The following is a 19451-nucleotide window of genomic DNA, read 5'->3' on the forward strand; positions in this document are numbered from 1 at the left end:
GGATTATACCAAATTTTCTATTCTACAGGTATATTCCATAAGCAGCGGTAAAGTTTAAGTTTAAACAGATGGTTTTAGTTTTCCAGCCGTGATGCAAAATGTTTAAAGTAACTTAATTCTTATTCTAAAAAATGGCTTACTAATTTAATACTTGTTTATTTGTCTACTATTATATTGTTATTTATTTGTGATCAACTGATGCGAAATAAATATGAGTAGGCCTAGTGAAAGGCCTATGCTTAGAAAGAATGAGATCATCTTTAAACGCAAATGTTACTTCCTCAACCGAAGCACTTTACAATTTACAAAAGTGATGTCTGCCAAAAAAAGAAGAAATTTCTCTGATATATAGCAATGAACACGGTGGTACGTCACTCCACAGTCCTACTATGTAGATAGAGTATATTGCTTTTTGCTGAGCTAGTATATTAGCTGCCAATGTATCTTAGGACACATTTATAAACATACATTTTCAGTGTGTAACGTTTATCTCACTAAAAACGTTTTTCATATACCTCTGATGAAATAGTTCAAGTCGGTTTCACTAACCACCAAACGTGCTGTATATATTAACATCGTACTTTTCGTATCTACTTTCAGGTGAGTATTATTTAACTCCAGTATACATTTCACTGAGGGATCAGCACTGAGTGACGATGATAGGTTGCAGCGTTCGGCAGCAAGACGAAAGGAAGATTAGTGATGTTGTATGTAGTCCTTAGTTGTAAACACGACTTGCAAAACCAAATGCAGTAGTTGGCCGGAACGTTAGGTGCGAAGATACAGTATCGCAGAAATATCATTGTTTGCAGAATGTTGTCAAAGGGCTACCTGGTATACCTTACCAGTAATTTAGCATCTTTAGGCATATTTATTACATATTTACCTTCTTCTAGATGTGAAATTGTAAAAATATTTTTAAATTATGAATCCTAATTGCTGCTAATTAGTAAGCATGTTGCCTAAATTTAACAAGCAACACTTGGAGATGTGCTAACACGTCAGCATTTATTCCAAAATGTGCTTCACGGTTGTAACCAGCGACATGTCGAAATAACTCAAGCCCACTATGTATGTGATATTCTCTTTATTAGGTAAATTATTTTTAGTAAAACATTTTTGCTATAGCTAAGTTCGTCTTTAGATTTTTAGATTCGAAAACGTTTAATGTTTTCGAACATATATGGAGTGTCCCAAAATTTGAGATTAAATTTTTAGAGTGAATGAAGCATTTTTTTAAATGGGGCCATGGAACGTTGATATATCACTTCTTGCGAATAGCTGAAATTTACGACAATATAATACTTCGCCAATATTTTTTGGAGAAATATGCGATTGCAAAAAAACTGCTTTTACGGTTGAAATAACGTGTGCGTACTGAAAAGGGTCTACGCTTCTATTGACGACATTCATATTTGTTTAAAAAATTAGTAGAATAAATCATAAATAATAAAAGTCAGAAACAAAAAAAATTATCGTTTTATTTTTTTAGCTTTAGCATTAATTTCTATAGGAATTTTTTATTTTAGCCGAAGAGCTCTAGGGGTAAACACGCAAAACTTAAACACTATTTTTTCGATCCACCTTCCAAAAACGCCAATAATGCTCTCTAGACGCTGAAAACTCAACTGTGGAGAGCACGACAAGTTTGAGAGCTTTTATTTTTTAAACGCAATCAAAATCCTTACTTGATTTGAGAAATACTCTAGCAAGCTAGATGTTGGAATTGAAACAAATGTTCGAAGTAGTGGTCGTTAGACCTAATATACGCTTGATATTGACGACAAAAGGTGACAAAATATTTTGAAGATATCAAGTATTTTCGAGTCTATTATTGCAAGTAAGATTACGTAATAAGATTTTTTATACTCCTTGAATTCGTTTTTTGTTTTGAGTGTAACTAGCATACGGCGATTTCAATAAAATGCAGCTGTCGTATCAGCACGCAGTAGACATCGTTTCAACGGTATAAACAAATTCAAGGAGGATAGAAATCCCATTTCTTGACCTCACCTCCAATACTCGTAATGTAAATTGCGACAATAATCTCGAAAATAATTGATATCTTCAAAATAATTTGTCTCTTAATTCAATTTCTTTATAATATTTTTTAGAAATAAATTTTTTTAGTTAAAATTATACAATATTCTTATTCCGGTAATTTTTTCAAACTGGGTTTCGAATGTCGTAATCACTGTTTTTAAATCACTGACGGTGTTTAATAGATTCGCTCTATTTTGATAAACACAATCGATAAACTTATATCAAACTTCTTGAAATGAAGTACATACCAGTAGTATCATTTCTATTATACGCTGCAGTACAGTGCTTCGCTATATTCGTATTATGTTTTCTAACAAGAGGTCCAGTATCTTTGGCGCGTCTCTGTGTCACTAACTGGTACATACTGTAAGAGATCCATGATAGGGCTGTTCATAGGCTGTCGTTCGTTGTGGTCGCCAGGCAATTACTTAAATATATTGCATATTGTTTTTTCTTAAATTGTACCTTGTTCTTCTACTGCTGGGCTCAAAATTCTTGCTCTTGATTACCCCAGATCGACTATCCATTACGTTGCTTTTTCGCTTTTAACTACAGAGTATTAGAGACTCGGCGAACTTTTAAGCCTATTATTTTACCTCAAAACATCAACAAATCTTACACTAAAATACCAGCTTCGTAACCGCACGATACAAGACTGGTTTAGTTATTGCATGGTTCTCCGAATGTTTACATAACCGGCCATTCTCCATAGCGTGCCATAGCATAATGACCTACCATAGATTTGCAATTTTGAAAGCACTTCGATTCTCTTAGTTCTGTAAAAAAACCGTTGCAGAGCACACAGTCTAATATGTAAGCCCCATTTCACTCCAACAATGTCCTCTCGTTGGACTCGTGAAGATGAGGCTCGTTGATCATTCATCTGCTGTCAGTTCTACTGATATGGTCGAGTGGTTCCCTGAGGATATTTCCAATTCACGGTCACCCTTTAAGCATGAAGTAGGCAGTAGGATATTGCAGTAGGATAAACTGTGAGTATAGAATGCAGTTTATGCTAGTGCAATTACCGTGCCTCTTACTAGTTTGATAAACTGTTACATGAACAATTTGATTTGCCTTACACCTGGCCTAATATAAAGTCTAGTTCAATTGTAGACCTTCACAGTTATTTGGTTTTAATTCTCCTTAGATTCTGCAGTACTAGTTCCTTTAACCTATTACGTTAGAATAACTTTATTTCCCTGAATCAGTCAATCTGTTAATCCATATTCATCCCATTTTCCTATTGTAATATTCCAACAGTCTTTTTGCTACGCCGCAGTTATCTGATCTGCCTGCTCTAATATCTGATCCATGTTATTGCAACACCTACCTAAAGCATTACTCGATTGCAGACCAACACCTTTATAGGCGTTAAATTCTCCTGGGTCCTCCTTTTTGTAATATGGTTATCTCGTTGCAACTATCCAGCTACAATAATCATATTTCCATGATTAAATCAATTTTTCACTGTATTAATGACGTTATTATTTCGAATCATTCTACAACCTTGTTCCAGTAGCTGGCTATCCTACTGAAATGAGTGCTGCAGAAACTTTGTTACTTTGATACAGTTAATCTTTTAAAGTATTGTATGTATTCTGCTCCTTCAAAAACACTAACCTTAGCCTCAAAGTTTTCAACAAAAAATATGTAAAAGTCTTACTTCAACTTTACGTATTGAATTAACTTCCAGCACGCACATGACGCCAGTCTGAAACTTTGCCCCGTACATCTCTTCAGTTATTCTCAATTTCTTATCGAAAACTGGTCCTAATCTGTATTTTTTGATGCATAAATCCCGTTTTCCGCTTTGATTTAATATTGCAATGCGGACAAATATATTCATCCAGTCATCAAAACTATTAATATTTCGTCAGTTATTTTGCAAGATTAATTAAATTAGGACCCTATATGGAAGAAAGAAATTGCTCCGAAAAAAAGTGCTTATCCAGTTACAAAACATGATTTATATAACGAGAATGGAGTTAAAATTGATTAATTATAAACCATTTTTTTTACGAATTATCTATTTAGCCCTAAATCGCAAAATAGGAAAAAAATCAAGCGGTTCTTCCTGAATTCCTAAATGAAGTCTGTCTTTTAGAGCTTGAAAAACAAATATCATTACGATATGATCTTTGCCTAAATTCTGACCGGTTGTTGAATGAAGCGCAATGAATTATTGAATGAAAATGGATTAACTTGCCGATACTAAGAATACAAAAGACTCCACAGAATTAGGCCCTATTTTTTGAAGAGAAAAGCTACCTCTGATAAAAAGTATTAGCACTCTTGAAAAAAATGAACTAAGATGGCTCTTATTTTATTAACGGAATGCTCTCAGAGCAAACTTTACCGATTTAGTGTTAAACGGCAGAAAGTTGAACTAGAATATTCCCGAAAATCTCATTAAGCATCCATTATATATGGCTTAAAAAAATTCTAATATGATTATTTCACAAACTTTTAACGGCAGTCGAGCAAATAGTAAGAAATAACTAATTTATACAAATTAACACTACATTCAATGAGAAAACCAAACTCTCGCGGGAAAAGTATTTGTATAAACACGTGGCTCTCTCTAAAGTTTAACTTTTGCGACCTATAAAAAAACGACTCAAAACCACCATTTTAAGGAACCGATTTGGGTTGAACAAAACCAGACAAACACATCTCTAGTGTTATACTTCAGCCTGATTCTAGTTTGTCGGTGATTTAACTAACGTTCATTGATATTGCGCCTAGTTGAATGTAAATTATAAAATAAACTAACGGTTAGTCCGTTACAGTCATTCCTGCTCACTTGATACGTTACCCTTTTGCAGTTCTTACGTCAATACTTTCTAATATGTTTACCAGAAAGCTAAAACTTGTCTTGTTTATGGTATGCTGGTTTTTGGTACATTTCTAAGTGACTCTGGAATACCCGCACGTAGGTTTTTTGAGTCAAGTAGGCTCTCAACCGACTTGTAACAGACGTTGATCCAGTTGGCTAATGTATTCATTCCGTTTTAAAAAAAAAACCTTTGAATTCTTTTAAATGTCTTTGTTTGTAAGAAATATTTAGATGTGCAATAGAAAATGAAGGCGACTCTGTTCTCGAGACGTCACTAAGACACTAAGATTTTTTATCTTCCTTTATTTTGTGATACGTAGATACATATTCTGCTGAACAAAGATATAAATTTCCATATATTTGATTAACATGTTTTGTTTAGTCTATTGATTCGTTTCCGAAAAGTTACTACTCGTGGATCTTTGTAGAGAAAGTACTTGCGCATATTGATATAATGATTTTAAATATTTTGATTGAGGTGTTGACTTTGTTTTGGGGTATATGATAGAAACTTAAGGTTTAAAATTCTTTTTTTATTAAATAATTGTGTATAGTAAATATACACGTAATAAATAAGTATTGAATGAAGGCATGAATATTTAATATGTTTTTTTAGCATATCGATTCTCTTTTTAGATCTTTGTTTTTTATCATTTATTATTGTTTATATTTTAGAATTTTTCTTCGAAAATGAATTAAATAGACTGAACTCTACATCTAGTGTTTAACCTTTACAATTGACATTTATTTAAAATTCGTTCAAAAAATCACTCAAAAGGCATTTTCACCCTGATACGACCAATAGGGTTTTCGCAACTTTTACTTAAATATTACAAATATTACAAATTTAGGTATAGGTATATGTATTGCATTTTTAATCAACTCATCGAGATCTATCAAATGTAATGCCTTTTTAAATAGAATACTATGCTTTCATTTTTCCAATAGTATTTTCGGCCATAAGATTGAGATTTAGGTATGTTAACATATATTGCGCTATGATTCAGCTTTTTTAAGGATTTTCAACTGTTACTAAGGCATATCCACTACATGCATTCGACTATCATTTTATCATAAAATATAGATTATCTTCGTCGCTGAAGCCCTCTCATAGGCATGTACGAAAGATTCATAAAAAAAAACCTTCTAAAAAGAACAAATGCAAAAACAACCCGCTCTATCTCGAGCCCGATTCTAACGCCAGCAAATCGATTGGGTTGGAAAACATGTCAGCAAATAGGCAGCCACAGAGTTCCAATAATACACTAAACGGACCCACATGTCTGTTTCGGTGTTGCTTTACTTGATTCGTTAATGTTGCGCTTTTTTTAACATAAACTATAATAAATATACACCAAAAGTTATCCCATGGTAGTTATTCTGCCCCACCCAACTCGCTACTCTTCTATAATTATCTTATCAGCCTGTTCTTATGTTTACGAGGGAGCTCCGCTAATCTAGATTTGTCTTTTTTGTGGTATGTTAGCTTTTGGTAGGTTTTTACAGTATTATTATTTTTAGTGTTGGTTAATTGACTCTGTATACGAAATGCGCGTCAGCAGCGGACCGATCTCTGAAGAACGTACGCGGACCAAGTCAGTTGCCGACCAGTTTTTAATAGATGTTGAGACTAATGGAATTTATTCTGTTTTTCGGACATCATCAAAGCTTAAGAATCTCTTTATTTACAATTTATTTTTTTATTTACAAATATTTAGAAATTATACTAAATGAAAGTTAGCTCCGTTCTCGGTACCTCACTAAGGATTAAACGTTTCTATTTTTCCTTTTTAATATCGAATAATTGCTAAACGGAAATGTAAAAAAATTATGATGATCTTATGTTCCTAAAACGTCACTAAGCTTTAGGGATTGATCATGGGTGTCATTCGTCAGGAGTCCTTTAGTGTGAGTAGGATTTCGTGCTGCTCAACGAGTTATACTGAATTTTTTTTAACAGCGACGTTGAGCATTTACGTTGACCATTAGGCGTGGTTGTAGGAAAGGGAAGCTGAAGTGATGTTAAGTGTTGTAACATTTCGTCAGCTTGCTCTGAAGGTACATCATCGCCTAATCGTGACGGGCGCCGGCGAATGGAAGCATTCTGTTGAGCAGCGGTATGCGAGTATTATATAGGAGACCTTCAGCCATTGCATTTTTCTTCACAGGCGAAGCGGGTCATTCGTCATGAATATAACCGCAAATGGTTCTCCAGGGATTTATTAGTTGTTCGGTAGTATATCGTACCTAGATCGTATCGTAGACACCTGATAGTATATTGGAAAATAAAAAATGTGGAAGCCGCACTTCCATTTCATCCACCTGTCAGTCGTCCACGTAAAGAACCTGGATACTTCAACGTAGAGTAATGAACGCCATAAATGCGATATGGCTTATAGCTTTCCGCAAATCTCAGTGCCGCGCTCTTTTAAAAGAACACTTGCTGTTCCTGTGATAAGTAGAGGTAAATACCCCTCAACAAGAGGATACAATCTGTGAAATGGAAAGCTCAGTATTTATAAGAGAGCCTGGCACAGTCAAATGCATCGGCCGTTACGGTACTCTTCTATATCATCAACCTTAACAATAGCTCTGTCACTACAATTTAGTGTGAACTTCGTATACTTAATCCGCCTAATAGAAACGCATATTTCAACATTTAGGTAGCAGTTGATGGCTTCCAGATAGTCAGCTTCGTACAAAATCAGTCATTACGGCATATCTAGAATGCTGCTGACTCTCTGTGTAGTCCACCACCGTCCATCCTGGGGTAATGACGTTTACATGCTGGATAGATGTTATAATGTACACTCCGTGAAGGGCTTGGGAAGTTTGCTCGTTAAGGCGGAGTAAAATTTGAAATATCTTTTCTAATTCACTTTTTTCTCTGGTTGACAAACAGGCAATGACATTGCTAAGTTTCCACATGAGATAAATTATGAAGAAGTTTTATTTCAACTGGAACACCCTTTGAATTAAGTTCGGCTGATCTTTAGGTCGTTTGCCTTTGGAAAGGTGGCGACTAACATCCGCTCATAGCGTATTACACGACGTAGTTAGAAGAACCAAAGCATTGCAAAAAGAATGAATATACATCATCGAATCCTGTCTGAGTTGCGCCATGTATTACGAGCTTCCTTTAAACGTCGAGGAACGCATAAATTGCTTTGGTACGACGGCCACGTCTTCACAGTTATCGATTGTATTAGTGCGGCCCTTAAATGTCGTTCTTCGGAGGGACTGTTGATTCTATTATATATAATTTAGGTCTATTATTTAATCTTCACTGCCATGTCGATATGGTACCGTTAGTATAAGCGGCCTGCCTGGTGCAGATGGCTAAATGTGTTAGCCCGATTCATAATGCGGTAAGCATAGTAGCGTAGTTTCTTATTATAAATTGTCCGTAACTGAAGGCCTTCGTCACCAAACGGGAAGAAAGAAACGTGCAGAAGACTGTCGCAGAATCGGTATCATTCCGAAATGATCTGGATGGGACCACAATGACCTGGATGGGACACAGGTTAGCTGTCCGGTGCTCGATAACAGAGAACGATGTGCCAGAATGTTATGGAAAAACCGCGGCAATACTTAACAATAATATCTACCTCGTCAGCTATTGGCATGTTATATGCCAATACGCCTAGTCGATGCTGACCAAAAGAATGCGAGCTTTACGTACGTCATGGATGCTTCTCGTTTCTGCGGTGAGGTAATTAATACAGATATTTGTGCATCGGAGCATAATCTCTAGCATTTCAATGATGTTGTAAAATTCGGGACGATTCATAATGTGCTTTCGACGACACCTGGGATTCTAGGAAAAATATCTGACGAAACTGACGTAGCTCGTCATGTGCTTGCATTAGAAAGCATATGTAATGATAGTGGGCCTCTTGTGTAATTGAGGAAAGACTGTACGTACCCTTAGAAGGATTGCCCATGCCGAACGACATCATTTAAAGAAGTACATTGCATTGCACGAAACGCTTTGGCAGTAGGCGTGACAGCTTCATATACCGCGCCGAGCTTAGCAGCATATAGACGTCATTCAATTCTTTTTATCTTCTATGCCACAAAACGTGTATTTTTATCATTGAACAATAGAACTTTACCCTAGCGGCACATTTTGTTCGTTAGACCGACACAGTATTGTTTGAGTCTTTAATTCATTAGGCGGACCGTTAACTTACCACCAAAAAGGCCTCATAGGAATCTTGATTAGTTTAAGGCTAAGCAAAGTTTGGTTGTGCATCTTGGTGTGTTAACGGGTAATTGTCCGCCTCGTGCTGTACCTCCGAATCCGTGTTCAGTCGGGTTGTGTCGACGGTCATCGGCAGACGCATCAAAATATTGCGCGTCTTGTAGAGTATGAGGGCTCTTTCACTCGATAAGGCCCGAGTTTGCTTCTCACTCTTATTGCAGATCGGAATCGAAGGTGAAGGCGTAGTGATTGAGATGGTTTGGATGTTGACCATCGAGAGATTGTGGTAGGCCCGTTGCTTTGCACGTGCCCTGCGAGGCCGTGAGCGAAAGTTCATATGTTTAATGTATGGCCTTTTGAGCTTTCTTCGAAACACGATCCTTACGGCGACAGCAGATTTCGACCCTTGCCGCTTGGACATTGTGAGGAGTAGGCGTTTCAAGCATCGCGACTCGCTTATCTGTAATAGATCTGTTAAAATCAGTTGGAGCGGCGTGGACGAATCAAAAAGTAAAGGCAAAGTGTCCAAAGCGCTCAGACGTAGTACAATTTTCACGTTACGCAATGCGGGCACACGAACAGAGTGCTTCGCTTTTAATACGTCTGTCAACGTCTGACAGGTGTCATATCCAGCGATTGCGACAAATCAACGTAAGGCTAAAAATAAGAAAACGACCTTTCCTTTTAGTAGAAAAAGCATGTGTCGAATGAATGTATACAAATCAAATTATTTAACGAAATATCGGCGCAGACGACGCTTGAAGCCCTCGCCATGCTTTTAAGGAGTGCTTGTTTTCAAACATGAAAAATGGAAAAAAGGGATACAACCTTTTCCTTTAGAGCCTAAAAAACTTGTTTAATCGTTTTTACCTTTTTCGCATTGCTCTTTCCACAGCAAAACTATACCAATCATAAAAAAAATTAGTTTCATCTATCTATGCTGAGGGGTCGATTGAGTTTGACAAAATCAGCGACCCAAGACTTTTAGTAGCTAGTAGATAGACTAGAGCAGCTCGTAGGCCCGCGCTTGTCCTCCTGCTATTAACACATTTATATACCTCATAGAGGGAAAACGCAAATTATATGTGTATATATATATATATATATATATAAAGTAACGCAAATAACGACTAGTTATATGGGCTGCAATACTGATGATCACAGAACTCAATAGCTACTTCCACAATATAGTTTAAACACGGCTTTTCAGGCTACATACGTGAAGCACACTTGTTCACGCAACCCGATTTTCACAGAAATATACATATTTAATGATATATCATTGTAGATAATGCTGGTAGCCGCCTTGACGTTGTAAATGATAGCGCAAACTTCTCAGGACTAAATGTCACAAAAAATCAGCCTAATGCCCTCTAAGGGGTTACCTTATTAGGGACAAATCCGTGGGACCAAACTTTTAATGGTATGAAAAATGGACTGGATAGATCTTCTGGCTTTGCTCGAACGGTTCTTCCGTTGGTTTAACTAATTGAATTTAATAATGTCATACCCAACCTAGTTTAAACTTACATATATGGTCTTCTCGTTGCAGTAAGCTTGCCCCATCTAACATATTGCCCTTTTGCATTTATCTTGTCGGTGTTCTCTAATATAATTGAATTTGATTCATGTTCCACCTTTCCAAATACAAACTATAATTCCCTTACAGACAAATACAGTTACTGCATCGTAAATCTACTAAGATTCTACAACCCAAATTTCGTTTTCCCATTGCGGCTACGATGTTACAGTGCTTCTACTTTCTTGATTTCATCAATCTACTCGCAGTATTTATCCCACTGCAGCTACTCACATATCCCGTGTTCCCATTGAAATGTTCGAACAATCCTGCTGCCATACTGCGGTTATACAGGCCTGTTGTATTTTTCCATTCGCAGTACACCTAACCTAACATATTATTGCTTGATTGAAAGCTGACCTTTTTACATGAGTTCGTTACAGTTCCCGTATAACTCCGTTATCTTCTGTTACCCTGTTGCAACTAGTGATAGTCATTTGCATGTGTATGTACTTTGGTCAATTTTTAAATTGTGTGACTTCGTTACCTTGGTCCAGTTATTGCATTACCCTTTTCCAAGAGTGATTGGTTACCCTGTTGAAATGATTCTGCTTCTCTATTGAAATATTCCAGTAACCTCATTACTTCGTTCTAACTAATCTGTAACTATGCTGTTTAAAAAACCATTGAACTCGATTTTAAAATCGCTAATACAAACCAAAATGATTTTTATTAGACCGCGCATGTGATGCCAATCTGAGGCTATTCCTAACCCGGACCTGCTGCCCTGTTATGATGTCCCATAAAAATGTAATTTCAAATACGGCACCTTACCGCATATATCTTGTTCCGCCGTTTCAATTAATACTATCATCCAAAAAAAGCATTCATCGCATCGAAAAATATGAATCATGTATGCCGAGTTGCTTTAAATTTCATCAACGCAATTTCACCAAACATGTAATAACAAACATTTCGAGTTTAGTGTTTGGCAAGGCATCCTGTCAGACGGCTGATTCCCAACAATCGAGTCCCCAAGTCGAACCCAGACCACCACTCCCTCAATTCTAGGAACCAAACACGTTATCCACCAGCTAAATCACCGAAACATTACAGCTGCACGTGAAAGAAAAACTATCCCTCGGAAAAAAATACTAGCACATTTAGAAAAATAAAGTGGGATAGTTATTGTTTCACCTGTTTTAAAAAAAATGTATTTATTAGCTTGCGACTAAATTGAAAAGTCTAAAATTAGTAAAAAAAACTGTATTGGATATGAAAACAAACAACTTTTTGATATAAATATTCTGCAAATTATTAATGGAAACTTGTAGAAAAAGACATTGACTTGCCCAAATAAACATTACGCTCTTTAGGAAAAAGAAACGCTGCTGCAAAAAAGTATTTAACTAGTTGCCTTTTCACAGGATGAAGCTCTAACGATCCATTAAAAATAAGCTCAATATAAACAATGGTTTTGTTGGGTGTGCTATATGCTAATATGCCATTTCGCGTTAGCTTAGGGTAATGAGTGTATCCTTCATGCTCTACTATAATATTCAGGATGAGTGAGTCGCTTAACGAATTAAGTCCGTTCCATCAAGGATGTCCCAATCTACACTCTAAGCACAACTCTCCTTGGATGTGCACATGTTCTAATTTTTTAAATATCTACTGCTTGGCTTCAGTTGTTTAATTCCTTTCCTCAAGGAATGGTTTTCTGAAAACAAGGAATATGTATCTAGCGCTCCATTTCATTATACCTTCTATCAATGTCTTATGGTTTATTGAGCCTTTCAGAGCTATCCTCACTTCTTTGTTGCCACTCTTATTTCTTGTCAATACTTAAAACAGTCTCTAGTATATACCATACGTAGATTTTAAGCAGTTGTGTATGGTAATATGTGTATATATAAGCTGTCAGTGTATATACATAGGGGAGAGCGGGGTTAACGAAGACGACGTTCTGATTTTTTAATTTCTTAGGAACTGCTGACAACAATCTGAAAATACCATGTTTAGATTGTAGCCGAGCCTCTTCGCATGTTCTACCGCTTGGCGTTTACTCTTACAGTACAAACCCGCACAAATCTTAAAAGTTTGACATAAAGGGGTCAGATAATTTTGACAAAGCAGACAAACTCAGAATCGACCTAAATAAATACATTTGAGGTTCTGCTGGGTTCGAATATTATTTATTTTATGAGAGTAAGTACTGTTACAATACTAGACGTTCTTTTAACTCACGTCATATCAGTATTATAGTTCCCTTCTCATTCAGCATGTTTCATTTCTGTGGAAACTCTGGATAACAAATCGAACTTTCAACAAGTGACGTACTTTATCATTCAATTAGATGAATCACTCAGATTCATACTGTACTGTCTAAGCTAGCTTCTAAATTTACCAAAACGATTTTGTGGAAATGACATCAAATTCGCTATTTTTGTAGACAATTTTTGGTCCACATAAATGTAAACGAATTTCCGTAAAATGCAGAGCGGAGAGTAGCTAAGTGACAAGGGTTCTCATCTATATAATTTTGAGACGTCTTCTTTTGACAGATTAAAGGCAAGGCAAATAAGATTCGATTTTTGAATAATCTGGCATTTTGAAAAAAAACCAAACTTAATTTTCTGAGGTCTATATTCAACATACAAGTTGTACCTTACGTTACACAAAGAACTTCTAGTGAGGCGTCTTTATTACGTACAAATCACAATTAAAATAGATTCTATAAATATGAAATATGATGTATACTGCATTGTTCGTCCGCTGTGATCCCGCTTTTCTTTACTACATGCCATATACTAGTGGTCGCCTAAGTACCGATAAAAGTACAGTGAAAAATCAAAAAAAAAGGAAAAGAATATGGAAGGCGTATTAAACCACCTAGTAAGTTAAGGATAGTACAAGGGCAGTATTGTGCGATAGAAAGAAGAGAAATGTTCCTAAACAACATAGAACTATAAAACTGAGCTATGACAAAAATGGTGAAGAATAAAAAATGATTATGCTATGCAAATGTGAATTACTATATGATTATCGTTTAGCTTACAATTTTCGATTTTGCATTAAAAAGTTATAATAAGTTAAGTATTGAAACATTTATTATGATGATTATGGGCTTGTTTGCTTGGAGTATGAACATTCACCGTACGCAAAAAAAAATTCTACTTAACGGAAGGTGAGCGTCTAGGTATAACAAATTGGAAGTGATCTGATAATTTCTGAATCAGTAGCATGAAATGTGCTGACATTTTATAAAGTGTAATGATGAGGAAGCAAAGTCACCCGCAGTATCATGAAATAAACGGCAGCAGCTTGTTATACTCTGCCTTTAAATACATGTATTATGCATATAAGATTTGAAAACTAATTAAGTAGGGTCGATACATGTTGCTCAATATCTGATAGTGGCAAAACAATGGACAAGGAAACAATCTAATAAAATAGTGCGGTTTATAATAATTTGAGTCTAAAGCTTGAATAAATACGAGATTATCTTTTAAGTACATCAGCTGCTGAAAATGTAGACCGTTATAGCTACGTGAAATACATCTTTAAGGTAGTTTAGAGTCATCTTGTAACGATGGCATGTATAGTAATAAGCGCTGTTAATAAAATACACAAAACAGATATCATTACTTCAGTATGTCGTGACTTATCCGATAACAAAGACAGGATAAATTGGAAAATTGCTGTCGGAGTGATGTTAATGAGGAATGCTCATTGTTAAATAAAACAAACATGAGCAAAAATTGAATTTAAAATTGAACATTTGATAACGATAACTTTCTTTATTCACTTGAATTACGTAGTATTTGTGTAGCGATTCCTGATTTCTTACAACTAGAAGGTGTCCAAACTAAAAAGATACATTTTTCAAATCCCTTTTATATCAAATTTATTTCTTCGTTCACAAAGTTTATAAAGATTACGTTCATGTTTAGGTTTATGTTAAGTTTTAGTCAAGCACGTCTATAGTTTTTTTAAGGAAAAACTTTAAGGTTTTTTAAAGTAAATTTTCTCCTGTGTGTTGGCAGGGCTTGAATTCCTTGCCGAGCATACTTTTTGTAGTTTATGAAGCAACTTATTTCTTGATATATTTAATGTTTAAAAACGTATTTTCCAAGTTTACTGCATTCATAATCCGTGAGAATCATATTTTGAGAATCAGCTACTACAATACTCCGGTCATTGTTGACGACATTCAGTAACTTTAGGTTGCTTTAGGTTATAACCTTGACAGTCTACGACAGATCTCATAGGTTACTGAATGAAAAGGCCTACGATGGAAGGAGAAATGGTGTCTGATATCTGAATCTTGTTAGTAAAAAGCGTTTTAAAATGAAAAAACGTTTGCCAGTAATTCATCTAAGTCGCAGATTTTCTATATTTCCAAAATCAATGCGATTCGTTGTTGGAATATTGTTAAAGAAATGTTTTCAAAATGCTCTTTCTTTCTTCGTTCACTCTCGAAAAGACCAGCAAAAGCTTTGCTTTCTTCCAGCGATTGTGTACTTATGTATAACAATAACAACAACATCAAGACAAACAAGCAATACTAGCAAAGCTATAGATTTTTTCTTATCTCATCCTCATGCTCATCTATCTTTTTTATGTTTTGTCCATGTTTCGGTCAGCGTTGTTAAGATATTTGCCGCTTTGTTCAGTTCCCAGTGTGTACGCCACTGATGACGATGATGTCTTTTTACGCATCATATAACATATACTGCTGAATAAGGAAGTAAATTTCTTTAACACCATGGTTTCGTAGGTTAGATACGCAATACAGACGTCATCCAGCCCCTCATTTTCCTCATATGTATTCATTTTCTATGAACTGCGTTGAACAAATGTTTGTGTGCCATTTGTAAATTCAATGATCAGTTTCATCAACTAATACGCTACAAAAACCTGTATTCGTCAGTCTATCATACTCATTCTAGAAACTCAAACATTAGTTTTGTACTTTGAGCAAAAAAGTTTCGGTATGACTAAATGTGATATACGCATAACGGTTGTTTTTATTACTTGTTAAAAACACCTGAATTAGATTTGTACTTAATCAAGTCGAGCAGTGTCATTGTTTAAACAATGACAGACGTAACAGGCGATGCTCTCTGATTTTTAAGAGAACAATAAATTTGGAAAAATACTATGTATTATAAACGTTTACCTTACTCAGACTGCGAACGTCCACGACGCATTTTACACGGCAATATAGCCGGTGCGCATACGTGCCCTTCGGCCTTTTAAGGGTGAACGAATCCCCAAGCAGCTGAATGAAGAAATTGTATTTGACCACTTTTATTTGAAGGATAGAGATTTCAATATCGATATGTTGGCCAGTGGCGAAATGAGGACATCGTAACGCATCAGAACAACCGCATTAACAGCACAGTAGTTGTAGTAACTAGGGTTCTTCGAAAAAAGATGGTTACCGTTGCCCCCAACAATTTCAGCAGCATGGACAACAATAAGCGATGTTGACGGCGAGGACGCCATTGTATGTGTCTTTTGCGTACGCTACATGATGAACGTTTTGGCTGCATTACGTAATGCGAATGTTACGTCGTTCTTATTTTATTATTGGTGTTCTTGTTTGTTGTTATTGCCGCCGATTACAACGGCACATGAATGTAATAGCTGACAATGGCTGAACAGCTTTAGTGGCAGCGGACTTTGGGGGGTCATCATTTGATTTAACGGACGTTCCACAGACATCACTGCTTCACCACCGCCGCTTTCACAAGGTAAAAGAGATGGAGAAAAAAAGAGGTGACGACCATTACTTTGGTGAAGAAGTAGAAGCACCACTGCTTGTTCATTCATCTGCTTGTTGTTTGTTACCTCAGCCTGCTTAGCCCCTAGTGCGCGCTAGCCGTACACATTACAACACGTACATACACTTACAAACGACAGACAGATACACTCATAGCGTACTGCGTCGCATTTTTTATCACATGATTAAAGTCAACAAGCAGGTCCCGTGCACTGGGTTCTTTCGGCGCATTTCCATCCCTTTCTCTAGCTGACCATTGAAGACTAACGTAATATGCTATTGAAGTGTCTTTGCAAAACCACCACGTACGTCTATGCGCTTCATTCATCCACTGGTCCACTTGTCCAGCCGTCCGTTTCCCCATCTTCGCGTTTGCAGCGTTTGTGTAAGGGGTTGTCAATGCACGTTTCTTGTAGGTATATGTATATATGTGTACCCATTGACTGATCGATAACGATAATGCTGACGGTAGTAGCGACGGCTCTATCAGTTGCGTCGCCATTGACACTGTCCACCGGCGATCGTTAAATCGCCGATCAAGTGATTGTCAAATTCTGTTAATTGGAGATCTCGTTGGGCCATCCAAATAAGTCACTGCTCACCCCAAATGGACAGCTGGATACGTACATATATGTCTAGCTGTCTTTAGCCCCTCCTCCCTGTCCTGCACGATATTGCTGTTGTTGCTGTCGTTATTCTTGCAGTGTCGCGAAGAGAACGCACTGCGAGAGGTGTGTCATTGATATGCGTTGGCTGTGCGTTGTCACTTCGTCTCTGTTATGGCAACAGTTGCAGCCGCCGGATGATTCACGTGATCGCACGCGTAGGGGCTTGACAGATGCGGATGACTTGGTGCCATTATCATCAGTATCCCAAAAGTCCTTGACTTGGACTTCCCGTGATCTTCGCATCTTCTCGACACTTCGTGCTCGCTCACGTTTCATCTTCTTTCACATGGTACCTGTATGCTGCGCCTCTCCTATTTTGTATTATCTCGTGTGTGCCTCTGCGTGTGTCTATTTGTGTGCCCGTCTGGCCGTGTATGTGTCATACATATACCAGACATATCGCTATGTTTGTGTGTGTTAGTGCACCATTGATTTGGCGCTACTTGTATGCTTGTCTTCGTCATCACTTTTTGTCTGTTTTGGGGTGTTGCTTTGTCTACATTACTACTAAACGCTGGTGCGGAGCATTTCCAGTGGGGCACATAACTGGTAATCTTTACCGTACGCTGTTGCTACACTTGAACACTTTTAAAATTGGGTGAGGGTGGAGAATGTCTCTTTAAAGGCTGCGAGAGTTGCAAAGAAAGGGAATTCCCATGCGAAGCCCTGGGTACGGTGTCTTTGATTCTATAAGTAAAGTATACACAACGGAGAAGCTCTTCATCACAGTGTTATGTTTAGGAACGACGGTTCTGATCCGCAAAAAGTAAAAAGCGAGATGCGAGCGTGTACGATACTTCTGCTGGGAGTACTTATCGTACTTGCTTACTTTTCCTTTGAAGTTGAAGCGGATAAGCACGAGATCATTAAAAAAATTGTACTTAAAAAGATTTTCAAGTCGTTAAAGAGGGCCAAGTTTGTGCCAATTGTCGTACCATTTCATCTAACAAAGCACGAAAACCATGGTTGGGAATCTCACGGTTGGGAAGGAGGCCATGAAAAGTATCATGTGCAGGAGATCGGAGGACACGGCGGATGGAACGAATGGTGATGAGGTGTCTTTATTATGTGATTTTTGCCGGTTTTTCATCAGCGCGAGTGGAGTTGTCACTTGTATTGTGCAACCATGTAGAAGTCTACAAATAGGCGAAAAAAAAGTGTGTCTTTGTGTACCGAATAGTGTCTACGCACATATATTTGGAGCTTCCTCACACCAACATACGCCAAGGTTCTGCCACATATTTGATGAAGATGCACACATCATAATCAGAGCTCTCACAAGATTTTCAAATTTGTTCGAAGTGTGCTTCTCGCCACGGTACTTTCGGATACACATATATGGCTTTTGACATCGTCAAGCACAGATTTTGATTCAGACTCCATCACATATTGATCCGTGTACTTCAAGATAAGGATAGCACGTTTCGTAATTACAGTTCATCAGTATCCTGGAATATTACTCGGCAAATACTGACATGAGAAATGTATGGTGGTCGCCGGTATCATCGACATATGTTTTTCGTAACTTGTTATATAATCACGTCTTCTTAAACGACCGTGAATTAGCGTCATCATTATGATCACCACCGGTATGGGTGATTGTGCTACCTTCATGGTTCCCGATATATCGTCCGTTTATGGATGTTTGTGAGCTAATGCTGTAGATATGTGCGTATTGGTCCATCGTACAGTCCATCTGCCTATCCGTTATATGTAAATATGCGTCGTTGTCTGACGCTGTAAACTTATGCATATATATATGTACATAGAGCGTATCTATTGATGTTGTTTGCCTTTGTTTATTTAAATGGTTGTATTGTAATCAGTTTTCGTTAACTGCTTTCGATAAATGTGTGCACACACTCCCCAGTTTTCTCATTTCTGCACTGTATATATTATATCATCATATAAGGAATCGTAACCGTCTTGAGTCGTATTATGTTTTTGAATTTTGTTAAACAAATACACACACACACACATTCACACACCATTTCCGCAGGTCGTGATTCTTGTCCTGTCCTGACCGCTCAATTAGTCATTGTGTTGTTTTTGTTTGCAATGGTGTTGTTTGATTGTATATTGTCTGTCGTAAATAAATAAAGGCTGCTACTGCAGATATTATTATTTATGTTACTGTGTGTCTTAATCTACTAGCTAGTATGAAGAGGCGGATCTTATAATCGACTTCTATTACGGGCAACAGGCCCATTTGATCTTATCTGCTAAGAAAATGAATATCGCACGACTACACATAAGACTAGCACTGTTTCACAAAGAAGTGTCATTTAGCAGGCAAAGCCCAAGTCAGCAACCTATATATCTGAAATATGCTTACCCAATATGATTTGAGTTGAAAAGTGTTGCTTTGCAGTAATAAAGTACTTTTGGGC

At 37.0% G+C, this 19451-nt stretch overlaps 1 protein-coding gene across 18 annotated transcripts in view; it reads left to right on the top strand.

Moving 5' to 3' along the window:
- LOC147757130 (calcium uptake protein 3, mitochondrial-like) overlaps positions 1-19451 on the top strand; it is a 229805-nt gene that overhangs the window by 137033 nt on the left and 73321 nt on the right. For 6 of the 18 annotated variants that reach the window (XR_015325266.1, XM_086985696.1, XM_086985700.1 and 3 more), the window contains one exon: positions 601-19189. The exons of the other annotated variants lie outside the window; for them this stretch is intronic. Coding sequence is in view for 3 of the 6 variants with exons in the window: in XM_086985700.1 (XP_086841826.1) it covers positions 601-615 (15 nt within the window). In the remaining 3 variants the exon portion in view is untranslated. Of the gene's footprint in view, positions 1-600; positions 19190-19451 lie in introns of those variants that run through there. 18 annotated transcript variants of the gene reach the window in all.

Source organism: Varroa destructor, unplaced genomic scaffold (assembly GCF_002443255.2).
Source record: "Varroa destructor unplaced genomic scaffold, Vdes_3.0 BEIS01000003.1, whole genome shotgun sequence".
NCBI classification, from domain to species: Eukaryota; Metazoa; Arthropoda; class Arachnida; order Mesostigmata; family Varroidae; genus Varroa; species Varroa destructor.